This window comes from Athene noctua, chromosome 1 (assembly GCF_965140245.1).
Source record: "Athene noctua chromosome 1, bAthNoc1.hap1.1, whole genome shotgun sequence".
NCBI classification, from domain to species: Eukaryota; Metazoa; Chordata; class Aves; order Strigiformes; family Strigidae; genus Athene; species Athene noctua.
The window spans coordinates 107,093,107-107,106,646 of record NC_134037.1 but is presented as its reverse complement, the minus strand read 5'-3'; the positions used below and the strand labels follow the sequence as shown (position 1 = coordinate 107,106,646).

Here is a 13,540-nt window from a genome sequence, read left to right as displayed (position 1 = left end):
ATAATCCACAAAACTGTTCTAAAGTATAAAAAGGGTACTTCCAAATAGCTCAGAAAAACTGGGGAAGAAAAAAGGTTATGCTGATATTTTAATAAGCATTTTTCTCTTCATTCTGAGAATAGCTGCTGTGTACCATTACTTTTCTGAGAGCACATAACAATTTTTGTCATTCAGTCACTGTTTTTCTCACACCCAGAATGAAAGAGAAATAACACACACACACACAGAGCACATGCACACTCATGCAGAACCTTTCTCTCTTTCTGATAGTTCCCTAGGGAGTTCCATCATACCTGAGTTTATGAGCCTTGGATCATCTATGGTCAGTGGATTTAGTAATAAACAGAGTGGAAATGTTCTTCATCAGAGTTCAAAGTAAATTTCTACCAGGCCCTGCCAGACGTTGCTTCCCCCTGGCCCCTCAGCATTTTACTGTAATGACTTCCTTTGAATGGAAATAATACAGAAAGGAAGGCAGCTTGCACATCTTTAAAATGTGTCTTGAAATATTGCAAGCTCTGTAAATGAAGTCTATTTGGATGGTTTTATAGTGCAGCTTTTCAGACTCTTTTGCCGTTGCTGGAAGCATGATGTCTGGGAAGCATATGCAACATGGTGAGGTGTGAGTCTGTAGGCCACGTAAAGGAGCTATATATCTATATTTAAAGTAAAAAATTGTACCTTTGTATTATCTATTATGGTCTTTGACCATTGGAAATCTGCCTCAGTTGGGAAAAGTCTGACAACCCACCTTATCACCTCGTAAAATACTGTGCAGTCCCACTGTAAATCCCACTGGACATAGCACACTTATACATACAAGAAGCAAGGATGACCAACACTGTTAGCTAAATCTACTTCACCTTCTAATGACATACAAACCTACTAAGAGCTCCCCACCCTCCTCGATGTGGACAGGTTTAAATGTCTCCATTCATTTTCAAATCTTGGAAATTAATTATGGGCTTTATTTTTGTGGACTGTGTGGTGAAATCATAGCACTTGGAGGAACAAACACTTTAAAACTCTGACTGGACCCAAAGGAATAGCTTGATTATTTTTATCCAAGGTATAAAAATACCAGACACGTATTTTTATCTCCCTTTGAAGGAGTCTGTGGACCGGAGGTAGGTTATAATACCTTCAAAGAATCTTGAGAAGTGAGAATTATAGGCACTTCAGAGAATTACCTATATCCCTCCAATAAATTCTCATGAGGTTTGTCTGAAGATGGTGGTGGTTCAGAGAAGGCCATAAAAATGCCTGGGGGACATCATAGTAACACTTTCCCCCCTGTGACAACTGAGGGGATAGTGGGGAGCACAGCAGAAACAGCACACATTAGGTAATGCCCCCCATCAGACTGCAGATGTGTGAACTAGTTTAAAAAGTTTACTGGGGCTTTTATTAGGCTGTGATACAGTCCCAGCCTCTTTGCAGTTGCCAATGAAGCCAGTTCTTGCAAGTTATAACAAATTAAAAATACCTAATTCTCAAGCTATTCTACACTTAAGGGTGGAGTGGGGAGTCCCAAACAGATAATATTTTGGGTGGTTGTGCAGCCGGGTTTCTCCTGTGCCCTTGAGATCCATCTTGTGAGAGCCATGGCATTAGCTATGACTTCTTCACTGCTTTGGAAGAGCAACAGACATTCAACCTAAGAAGGAATCTTCTCAAATCCTTGCTGATGCTGTAATTGCTCTTTAAAACTTTGATAATCTAATGGTTAGGTACTTTTTTTTTTTTTTTTTTTTTTTTTTAATGTCAGTTCCTTATTTAAGTTAATGTAAGTGGCAGCCTTTGCACAGAAAGTTTCTTTCAATCTAAACTACATGAAAAGTTGTAACTTTATTACCAAAAGTTGTCTCATTTATGTATCTTGTTCCTGTCTAAGTGAAGCAGTCCTAACAGGAGTTGACATGTCTCCATGAGTGGCTTTGTTCTCAGTGACTTCACTGTCAGCCAGCAAGCTGAGCTGCAGCAGTGGGTGTCTGATGGGAAGGAAGTGTATGGGGAAGATCTTCAAAGTGGCAGTGAGACAGTGAGAAAGTGACAGTAGTTCACTGCCTCTCATAGCACAGGAACTAAAGAAACCCCAAAACCTGGTCACATGCCAGGTTCTAAAATAAATAAAAAAACTATGATTATTTGTTCACTCTGCAGGTGACTATCAAACAGTGCTGTATTGAGAATAAAGAATGCTGTAGGTACCAAAATTTCATATATGTTCAAAAATCATTAGACAAATTATTGAGAGAGTCATTGAAGACAATGAAAACACCAGCATACAGCCTCAGGCTCAAATATCCATAAACCTCAGACTGACAGAAGCTAGCAGGATATACTGGAGATCATTGGTATCTTCTTTGGGTAATCATAAGCTTCTGCAGGAAACAGGAGAGCAGAGTAGGTGGACTGCTGGGCTGATCCATTATTACATTATTATCTTCTAGGTATTAACAATTGAGCTGAGCACAATCCAGTCTGAAAGTCCTTGGATGGCTATGACTTCATGCACAACTATTAAAGCATTGTTAAAGAAAAGAATTCCAGAAAATCTCCTGGAGTCTCCAGATGTTCTTAAAATTGGATAATTCTATATAGTTCAGTTCAGACAGATGAATATGTCTGATTTTTGTGTGAACTCTAAAATAGGCACAGAAGGACAGCTAGAGAGCATCACAGCAGACAGGAAAAGATAGTGAGAAGGAGAGAGAGGGTGGCAACACTTGCAGAGATCAGCAGGACATGGATACTTTGGTGTCTTTGTGCCCTTTCCCATGCCCAGGGAGAATGAATAGCTCCGAGTATCCATCCATTTTCAACTCTATCATTGGCCATAGCAGCACAAAAAGAATGCATCCCCTGGGGCCATTTTTGAATTTACTTTAAGCTTTTCATTGTAAAAGCAATGCAAACTGGCTTTAGTATAAGTGAGAATTAAGTGTTGCACATATCGTTATGAAATCACAGGGGACCACAAGTGAAATTTGATATATTACTACACACATTTGTTGAATCAGCTCCCTTTAGAACCTGATTATCTTTTTAAACAAATTTTGTGCATGAGCTGTAATATTTTATATCCACTCAAAGCTTTTCAGCCCAAAGCACTTAACAAGCTTAAAGACCTGGAGCGGGAACCAGCTTTTGTTCTGTGTGTGGACGGCACTTGGCACAATGGGAGTCAGTCCCTGAGTCAGGTTCCCATGTGTTGCTACAATAGCAATACCACTAATAATATGAACAGTAGAATGGAAATACTGACATTTCTTGGTCAGAAAATATTAGACAAAGAATGAATGAGACAAACCTTAATTTTTTAAAAAAATGAGTTACAGAAAGTAATGAGCATCCAAGCTAATGATATGTGGTAGATTTTGAAGTCTGATCTAAAAGACACACCCCATTAATGTATGTATCAGACCCTATTTGTGATTAAGTCCATTTTGCCAAGAACAAAAAGCATTTCTAAATAAAGTGAATAAGTTGTGTGAGGATTTGACTAGTAAGTCATGATACAGGTATACATACCTATTTACACCATATAGCTATGCATTTATAGAGAGTATATAGGACTTGAAGGATTTCTGACACCATTTTTTAAAAAAATCCCTCATCTATGCTGTATAAATACACAGTATTTACTTCTACTCTTTGGAAAATAAGGGCTGTTTCTTGTTGATATTCTGATTAAATGTTCTAATCAGTATTTTGACTAAGTTCCCAAATAATTACTCTGAGCTTCTTAATAGAAATTGGAATGTGTATCCTTCTGTTAGCAAGCCTAGTGAGCAGAGTATACAAGTGGGGTGGTTTACATGTATATTTCAACACTTGTAATTGTACTACATCTGCAGTTTGGACCATATGGAGTGGTGGTGTATGGTTGTTCACTGAGTATTTTCTACTTTGGTGCTGGGCAGGTAAGCTGAAGAACATAACAGACATGTTTGGGGAGGTAAGACACCACTGGATGTCATTATTTCTCCTTCTTTGAGGCTGAAGCAAGTCTCCTCTGGAGGTGGAAAATGTGGCTATTACAGAAGGTAGTCAAGTTTGATTTTGAATGTTCTTGGTAGTTTGGAATGCTTCTCCTTAATTTAAAATAGCTTTCCAAAGTCAGACTTCTTCATGAGTCAGTGGAAACATACACATCCCTTTGCAAACGCAAGCAAAAACTTTGAACGGCCTAGTTTTGGTACAAATTGGTCAGCCTTCAAATGGCTCAACTAATTGGACGAGCCTCTCAACCCTCCGGGCTGCTCAGACACTCACATTGTGCTCCCTGAGCCTTCCCTGTTCCGTGGCTTCAGAGCAGCCAGTTTTGTGGTAAAATAAAAGTAGACTAGAAACTAAGCATAAATGTAGTCATAAATGTCTGTGAGCATTTGAAATCTTGTCATTAAGTTTATGGAGTCCCCTCCTGCAGTCACTAGAAGTCCTGTTTATTTGAATGCAACAGTGGGCACATAAGCAAGTTGGGAAGTACCAAAATATGAAGTATCACACTTAGTTACTGTACAGGCATTTCCTCTAAGAAAGCACCAGTAAGAACTACCGCTGACTATGTTAAAAGTCAGGATTTACTTTTATGTCTTTTATTTTTCTGATCTGAGATATCAGTAAATGACCAGGAGCTCAGATATTTCTCCTCTGTTACTGGCTCTCTGCACATGACCATTAATTACCAGAAAAAGGCTCCCTTGCTTCCATTATCATTTGTAATAATCCGTCCTTGAGACTAAGCACCAATAAAGAAAGATTTTTTATATGTTCCTTATTTTTATTTTCAGAGCTGAAGCAGAGAGCTAGATTTTATTATGTTGTGTAGCAGCAATATTATTGCTTTTTACATTCCAGATCCTTTTACCTTGTCTACTATACCATTGTACATATGAGGTATATCTACATCACAGTCACTGAGTATCTGTCATTGATGGCATCACTTAACAATATGGGTTAGCACAGGCATAGCTGAAGGACTTCTTTGGTCCACAGACTTTCCATGTTTTGAAACAAGGAAAGAAACCATCTTAATGTCCGGACCTGGCCTAGCTGAAATGGTCAGTAATAAGAAGAAACCCTGTGTGTTTGTAAATGAGGCATACTGTGTGGAGAAGTAACCTAACAATGTATTTTACATAAATACTTTATAAAGATGAAAAGCTCTTGAACTCTGTCTTGCTACTCATAAAACTTTTACTATTTACTTCTAAACCAGAAAGCCCCAAAGAACCGCCTAGCTTGTCCATATTGCTTACCTACAACCATTTGCTGCGTTTACACATAGTATTTTTTGTCTTGCGAACAAAGTCATAAATCTTCAATGCCTGCAGAAAGACAAGATTTGAAGGTAGAGATTTAGGAGTTTATTATGGTTTTGTAGCAAAGTATGATGTACACAAGTCAGATTGGAAAGTAATTCTCATAATTCTGGGCCATGTGAAGGTATAAGGGACCATACATCATGAACTGAAAAACTGGGGGAATTAAGACAGGATTAGTCAGCACAGAAATCATGTGAGTGGGAATGAAAAGCATGAAAAAGCCCTATTCAGAAATTAAGTCAATATCTAGGAGCACTCTAACTGAGGTAAAAATTAGATATTTGTCTATTTTCACTCAAGTATGCTAACAAGTTGATTATGAGCATTCTAGATATTTCTAAAATGGCTTTATTATTTAACATTATATGCTAGATAGCATATCTAGAAATGTCAGAACTGTTTTCCTTGTTGCCAAAGACACAGCCAAAACATTAAGTTTGGGGTTAGTAGGTGCTTTTACTGCAAATGGAAAAACATTTCTTTAATGGATTATTTTTCCTTGAAATTTTTCACAAGAAATAAAAACTGCAACAAATCAGCTCCACATGTCACTTATTTCAGTTAAACTGTGTGAAATTAAATTTTAACAAGGGACCAATCTGAAATCTATAGAAATCTCTGAAACCCTTTCTATTAATTTGAGTGATCTTTGATAGGGCCTTACATGAAGAAACACATTTATGAGTCCCAAAGATGGAACCCATTAAAATACATTTCCTTTATTTTACATATGTAATTTAAAAGATTTTATATTTTATGATTCCTTATGAAAATATATTACTATAAATTACATAAAGATAGGGAAGTTCTAGTAACACAGTAACCCAAAGAAAAACATTTGCTGGTAAAAATAAAGGTTGGTCTCTTAGCTTTTAAAAAACCTGCACCATATTCGATAACAAATAAAAAAAGCATATGTTAGATCTTTCACTGTACAAACAGCATAAATATGTTCATCACCTTTAGGTACACGTTATAAATATGATTCAGTAAAAAAGTGGTTTAGCAAGACCCAGTGGAGAAAAGAGATTAAAGGTATCTGTACCTCATGGAATGGGCGTGATAGAGGGAAATTTCCTTGGCTATTAAAAGCCCCATTGCTCTAGAAGTTGCATCTTTTTTCTCTCGTCCTTTCTCTTAGAAGGGAGTGGGTGGAGGGGCGTGGAGGGTTTCCCTTCTCACTGTTATAATCAGACAAAGCCAGTTTTTATAAATATATATAGCTTTATTTGGGTTCAGTCGACTGAGGGTGGGAAGCAATAGGCAAAGCAGCGCTGGGTGCGAGGAGAGCCGCGCCTCTGCCACACGCACCCCGAGCTCCAAAAAGCAGCGTTTTTTTATACTCTTGTGCCATCGTCTTTAACCAATCTCCTCCCGGCAGATAGTTGTCCTGCTCTTTTCCATTGGGTCATTTGAGTTGCTTGGGTGCGTGTCCTCCTCCTATTGGGTCTTTCGAAAGTCTCGAAGCCTTGGTCTCTTGGCGCGCTTTTCTCCTATTGGATCTTTTAAAAGCCTCATGATCTCATCTTTTTGGGGGGCTTTTCTTCAGACAGCAGTTACATATTAGCTCTAGGTGGGGTTTCTGAGACACGGTTACACTGTTCCAATCCGCATGGCACACTTTACATCTTTATGGTTTAACATTTACAGATCATTCAAGTGTATTGTACCCGCCCTGCCCAACATAACAAATTAGTTACAATAGTCTATTACAACAGCTCCTACCACATGCATCGTAGCAGTCAAGATGGAATATGCCTTTCTCCTGTACCTGTTCTTTTTGGAACGTGGTGAATTCAATCAATAGCCCACTGAGTTCAGCAGACACCTGTGAGTTTTAGCCTTTGGCTCAGCAGCTAGATGCAACCTCCTGTCACTGGTGTCAGCACCATTAATGCAGATAATCTGCTCGCTACTAATGTAGGCTACTACTATGTAACAGTCTGTGCCAGAGTAGAGCCCGATCCAACGTTACATGCGAGGTCAGTACTGCCAAGAGGTGTGAGACTGAAAGGGAAAACGAGAGAGCCTGTACACCTTTAAATGGCTTGAAGGGATGACAAGGAGAAGCACTGTGTATATAACACCAAAAACAAAACCAAAAAACAAAACCAGAAAGGATTTTCCCCCTCAATTTCTGATCGTTCTGTGACAAAGCCCTGCCCCGCACCATGCGCGTCCCGTCCACGTTCAGGGATCCGGATGGGATGGTGGGGCAGAGCACAGCCTCAGGCAGCTTGCAGAGGGCACACGAGTGGGAGGGGAGGCTCCTGCAGCGGAGGGCCCTTGGCAGGCTGGAGAACGGGGCTGGCAGGAGCCTGCTGTGGTCAAAGAAGGGGAAGAGGGAAGAGCGCCGTCCTGGACCCGGGGAGGAAGAAGCCTTTGGAGCCGTATGTGCTGGGGGAGAGCCCGCTGGAAGGCAGCTGTGCAGAGCCCTGGGGTCACGGTGGACCCGAGGCTGACCAGCTTGGAGCCAGCAGAGTACCCCTGGGGCAGTGGCGGCTAAGTGCCTCCTGGGCTGCAGCAGGCAAACCCCTGGCAGCAGGTGGAGGGGGGGTCCTTCCCCTCTGCTCTGTCCTGCTCTGGGCTCCCCAGGGCAAGGCAGCCAGGGCCATGCTGGATGGAACCCCCAGCCCGAGGCCCCGCCCACTTTCCGTTGGGCCCAGCGTTGGTCCGTTGGAGCCAACAGCCGCCAGAGCCGGCAGCACGGGGCTGTGCTGGCACGGAGCGGCGCCGGGAGGAGGCAGGGCCAGGCCGAGCGGCGCTCCCCGGCACCGGCACCCCGCTTCCCGTCCTCGCTGTGGCCGGCTGGGCCACATCCTTGGTGCAGAGCGAGGGTCCTCCTGTCCCGGGCAGGATGGGTCAGGCCAACTGCTGCTGGCGCTCCAGGTGAGCTCCCGCCGCGGCTCGGGCACGGCCGGGCACGGCCGGGCCCCGCAGACGGGGCCATTCTCATGCCCGCCGCGCTCTGCTCCCCAGGGAGGCTCTCACCGAGGCCGAGGCGGTGCTGAGCACGGACGTGCGGCTGACCCGGGGCCGCAAGAGGAGCGAGAGGCGCCTTCTCCTCCTCCAAGAGGAACTGGTGGTTGCCAAGTTGCAGTAAGCCCCTGGGAGCCCAGCTGCCTTTTCCCCATCCCTGGCCCCGGCCCCAGGCCAGGGACGCTCTGGCACCAGCCCTGGGCCCTGGGGCCTTGGTGCCGGATGCACCAACGTCCGTCCCAAGGGCAGGTGGGGGGCCGGGCTCTGCCCGGGGGCACCCCAAGGCGGCCACCTCAGGCTCCCTGCCCGTCTCTCTTCTCCGCAGACGTGGCACCACCCTGCGCCCACAGCTCCGCCTGGCCCTGGACCAGCTGTGGGTGCTGAGCAGCGGGAAGCAGGCAGCGGGGGAGGTCAAAGGGGAAGAGGAGGAGGAAGGCAGCGAGGAGGACAGGGCCTCCATCCTCCTCATCTGGCCCACCGGCACCTGCGTTGCCACTTTCGGGTGAGTCGTGGGGCCACGTCCCACGGCCGGGCAGGAGAGGTTCCCAAGCGTGCCCACGCCACCCTGTGAATGGCCTCTGCCCTCCGTGCAGAGCCTGGGCAGGGAGCGGGCAGCGCGCCGGCAGGGAGGGATGGGGGGGTGCGTTCCCACATCCTGCATCCCCTGGTCACCTTTTGGACCCCACAAGGGAAGGGCAGGGGCAGCTGCTCTGGCAGCACAGAGGGAGCCAGGGCTTGGGCAGCAGGCCTGTCCTGCCCCACTGGGCTTGTGCTGCCCCTCTGCCTTTCCCAAGGGGCAAGGCTGTGCAGGCGCCTGCCTGTGACGACAGGCTGGGCGGCAGCGGGGCCTGACGCGGGTTCTCCTCTCTTTCTGCAGCTCCCGCGCACTGAAGCAGCTGTGGGTGGGCAAGCTGCTGGGGTAAGCTAGGGGGGTGCTTCAGGCACAGCCGAATGGGGGACCTCAGCTCCCCAGCTGGGGAGAGCTGCCACTGCGGCTGCGGGCAGCTCTCCGGCAGAGTTGCCTGACAAGACACAAGAGGTGGCTTGGGGCTCACCCAGCTCTCTCCTGGCCCCTTCCCGGTGCACAGGACACCCGATGGAGGAAAGGGAGCCCGAGTGGCCAGTGTCCCATCCATCAAACTCCTGCAGAAGGAGCTGAGCCGACGCCACGCCGTGAGTGTCTCTCTAGTGTGGCCGCTGACCCCGAGCACTGGCCCTGCAGCCGAGCAGCAGAGGCATCGCTGCTCACCTCCTTCCACTCTTTCTCTCCTGCCCAGTGGAGGACATTCAGCGCCAGGAGCCTGGAGCGGCTGATGCAGTGTCGGGCAGAGGTGAGAATGGCTGCCTTTCACCGGCCTCTGGCTGTGCCGGCGTGCCACGGATGTGCGGCCGCTGGGGTGAGCCTGTGCAGGAGGGAGGGAGGGTCCCGCGGTGCCACTCCAGGAGCAAAGAGGGTTGGGGAGCCACCAGGAACGCCGCGTGTCCTCGCCGGCGGTGCTGGGAGGAAACCTGCTGCGTGAGGCAGGGAGCCCGGGAGGGCAGAGAGTCCCCGCTCTGCCGCCCTCTGGCTGCTGGTGCCGGGTGGCCGTTGCCGGTGGCCCTCTCTGCTGCGGGGCTGCTCTCTAAGCGCAGCCTGGTTCTTGCAGGCTGATCCCAAGCAAGGGCCTCCAACAGCCCCATCTACCAAGGGAGGGGGACTTCGCCGCTCATCGGGTGAGTTTGGGAACGAAGGGCAGGGAGGGCCTTCTTTTCTCCAGGACCGGCACGTCTGCACAAGGGAGGATGCTGTTGCTGCTGCCCTCTGCCCAGAGGAAATCGGTGCCCATCACGCTGCAGCAGGAGAGAGCGGAGCGCTCGGGAGCCTTCGACAGTGCTGAGCACTCGAGGTGCTGCCTGCCTGAGCTCTGCCCCCAGAGCCGGGCAGAGGGGTCCCTGCTTCTCGGCCAGAGCCGGGAATGAGCCCTGCTCGCTTGTTCCCTGAGTGTCACCCTGCAGGTTGGGCACCCCAAGGGAGGACGGAGGTCACCCGGACGAGCAAGGACACCCGCTGGGCAGCGGCCGCTGCACGTGGTTCTGCCGGACAGGGAGCCTCCCTCTGCTGCTGCTGCTGGCAGCCTGGAGGAGGGCAGGGCGAGGGCTGGGCCGGGCTGTCCCGCCGGCTCTCAGGAGGCTGCGAGCCGGAGCCGCCGAGCCAGAGCCCTGGTTCCAGCTGCCGGCTCCCTGCCCGTGCCGTCCCGCCGCAGCGCTCAGCGCCGCGCTGCAGGCAGGGCTGGGCAGGGCAGGGCAGGGCAGGGCAGGCTCCGGGAGCGCTGGCCTGGCGGTTCCCACTGACGGGCTCTTGCTCTCTTTTCCTTTGCAGCGGGAGGGAGCGGCGGCGGCAGCAGCAGCAGCCGCAGCAGCAGCAGGAGGGGGCTGCCCTGGCCCTTTGCTCTGCGGCGGAGCCCGGCCGCTGCCCCGGCGCCAGGGCAGGCGGGCTCCGGCTGCAGCAGGGCGCTCTTTGGGCAGCCCCTGGCAGCCCTCTGCGGGGAGGCCGGCACGCTGCCCCGGCCCATCCAGGTAGGCCAGCCTGCACAGGGGGGCCCCAGCCCTCCCCCCGGCTGCTCCAGAGGCAGCGTCCCCAGCGGCTCCGGGGCTGGCTGGGGGACTGGGCTCTTCACCCACGCCTCACGCTGCTGGTCCCAGGCCCTTTGCGGGGCGAGGGAGCCCAGCCTGGGGCAGAGCTCTGGCCTCTGCCCTCACTTGTTTCTTCAGCCAAGCAGCTGTCCTCCTGCGTCTCCCGCAGGAGCTCCTGGACATCCTGCACCAGCGAGGACCGTCGACGGAGGGGATCTTCCGCAGAGCTGCCGGCGCGACGGAACTTCGGAACCTGAAGGAGGCCCTGGACCGCGGCGCAGATGTGGACCTGCCAAGCCAGCCCGAGATCCTGCTGGCTGCCGTCCTGAAGGTGAGCGCTTCTGCCCTGCCGCTGGAAGAGCTCCTGGCTGGCCCGGGATCTTCAGAGGCTCACCTGAAGCCCTTGGCCTTGCAGGACTTTCTCCGCAGCATCCCCGGCAAGCTCCTGGACGTGGACCTCTACCAGGACTGGATGCAAGCCATGGAGAGGCCGAGCCAGCAGGCAAGGGTGGAAGAGCTGAGAGTGTAAGTGTGGCCAGCAGCCTGCCTCTTGCGTAGGGAGTGGGGGGGGCCTGGGACTTGCCTGGAAAGGCACGGGCTCCTTAGAAGCTTGCATTTTCTGGCAGCTCGCGTTTGCTGGGCTGGGGTGTCATTTTGGGGGAAAGGGCGTGGGCAGGGAGCCTTCCCTTGCGTGGGCTTGGGGGAAATCGGGCGCTGGGAAGCAACACTCTGTTTTCTTCCTGATCGCTGACTGGGAGCACGTGGAAAGGGGCACAACACAGACACTGGCTCCCGCCTGCCTTGTGCAAGCTTCAGGGACAGCTGGGGGCAACTTCTGCTTCCTTAACGTTGTGTTCCTGCTCCCTCAGGGTGGCCGAGAAGTTGCCGGCAGCCCATCTCCTCCTCCTCAAGCGGCTGCTCCCACTGCTGCAGAACATTGGCCACCAGGTGTCCACCAGCAGAATGACCTCCAGCAACCTGGCCATCTGCCTGGGGCCAAACCTGCTGGGCCCACCCGACGAGGCCCTGCTCCCCTTCGAGGCCATGCTGGAGGTGACCGAGAAGGTACGCTCTATTGACCGGCTGGCTGCAGCCTGCCTGGGCCGTCAGAGCTTGCTCCTCTCCCGAGCAAATGCCGGGGGAGTGGCTGCCTGGCAGAGCAGCCCCACAGCCACAGCCTTCTGTGCAGAAGCAAGGGTCAGCAGCGGGAAGGGCTGCCTGACACCTTTCCAGACGCCTGCACTGAAACCAAGGCTTTGATGTGTGCAGGTGAAGCTGCTGGTGGAATTTCTGATTGAAAACGGCAGCGACATCTTTGGGGAGGAGATGGCTGGCCAGATGTCACCAGAGCCCGTGGACACATCCACAGGTAGGAGGAGGGACTGAGGGCTGTCACAGCCTGAGCAGACAGCTGGGGGAGGGCTTCCCGTGGGTTTTGCTTGAGCTGTTGGCCACTTCCAACAAGTCACTTTGCTGCACACGCTTTTGCTTTCCAGAGCTGCCTTTGGAAAAGGAGCATGGCCCTGCGGGCGAAGCAGAAGCGGAGCAGCAGGCAAAAGCCTCCCTGGATCCAGCACCAGCCCCTCTGCTCGTCCTCCAGAGAGCAGCAGGGGCAGACACGGCGGTGGGAGCAGAAAGGGCGGAGGTATGGCAGATCCCTCCACCAGCGCTGCCACCGTGTGTCTTAGGTAGGAGCAGGGTAGTTCCTCTTGGCTCCAAGCAGCTGCTGTGCCTCTTCCTGGCGTTCAGGCTCTCGTGGTTTGGCATTTTCTCTTTTCCCCCCATGGAACGACACACTGTAAGTAAAACGGGAAAGGTATTTTCTCCAACGCGTTAGGCATGCGCTTAATCAGAGGAAATGCCCACAAAACGCCACAGAAAGATAGATTTCCAAAGCAGAGCCTCCCACCACAGAAGGTGGTATTGCACCAAAGGGACGTCCACGGAGCTCTGTCTTGGGAGGGCAGAAGGAATTCTGGCAGAAGGAAGTGGGCAAGCCTTTCCTTGCCTGGCAGGGCAGCACAGGCTCTCTGCCGAATGGCCCCACAAACGGACTGTCCCACACCCACGGGCACACCGTGCTCCAGAGCGAGACCCTTGGAAGAAAGGGCCGATGCAAACCAGCCTAAGGGATCTCCCCTGTAGAGCTAAGGTAGCAACGTGCCAGACAGTTGCTTACTACTTCAGGGCACCCCTCGCCCCCTGCTAATGACCACATTTCTGGTTTAGGCACCCGTTGCTTTGTCTCTGAGCACCCCTGAGACCGTGGTAGACTCCCCGGGATGCGCAGGAGAACTGAAGAGCCTCGCAGAGCACAGAAGGTAAAACGAGTCATCTTTGGTTAAATCAAGAACTGATTCTAGTTGATCCTGCCTTTACCTATCTAATCATGCAGTGGGATGGAAAGGTTTGCAGGCTCTGTTCAGAAAAACAATGGCCACGGGAAAAGAAAGCGAGAAGAAACCTGGGAAGAAGAGAGGCCATGCCACCCAGCAAAGAAGAGACGAGAGGAGAAGAAGGGCCAGGAGGAAAAAGAGCAGGAAGGTGCAAAAGGAGCCCCAGGTGTGTACCAGGCTTCGCTGCTCATCTTTGCCAACTCTCCGCACTGCTCTAAGCCA

General features: G+C 50.6%; 1 protein-coding gene across 1 annotated transcript; it reads left to right on the top strand.

Annotated features, from left to right (window-relative positions):
• The first annotated feature begins 1,927 nt into the window (after positions 1–1,927).
• On the top strand, positions 1,928–11,451 carry LOC141957775 (T-cell activation Rho GTPase-activating protein-like). Its single transcript, XM_074899775.1, has 4 exons — positions 1,928–2,041; positions 10,815–10,865; positions 11,092–11,253; positions 11,338–11,451. The coding sequence occupies exons 1-4, from the start codon at positions 1,928–1,930 to the stop codon at positions 11,449–11,451; spliced, it is 441 nt and encodes a 146-aa protein (XP_074755876.1).
• The last annotated feature ends 2,089 nt before the right edge of the window (positions 11,452–13,540 follow it).

Bases quoted from the DNA above. Each gene is read 5' to 3' on its own strand.
- LOC141957775 (XM_074899775.1), top strand. From the start codon at position 1,928: ATGAGTGGCTTTGTTCTCAGTGACTTCACTGTCAGCCAGCAAGCTGAG. The intron at 10,866-11,091 runs GTAGGCCAGCCT...CGTCTCCCGCAG, and splicing joins CGCTGCCCCGGCCCATCCAG to GAGCTCCTGGACATCCTGCA. The intron at 11,254-11,337 runs GTGAGCGCTTCT...TTGGCCTTGCAG, and splicing joins TGCTGGCTGCCGTCCTGAAG to GACTTTCTCCGCAGCATCCC.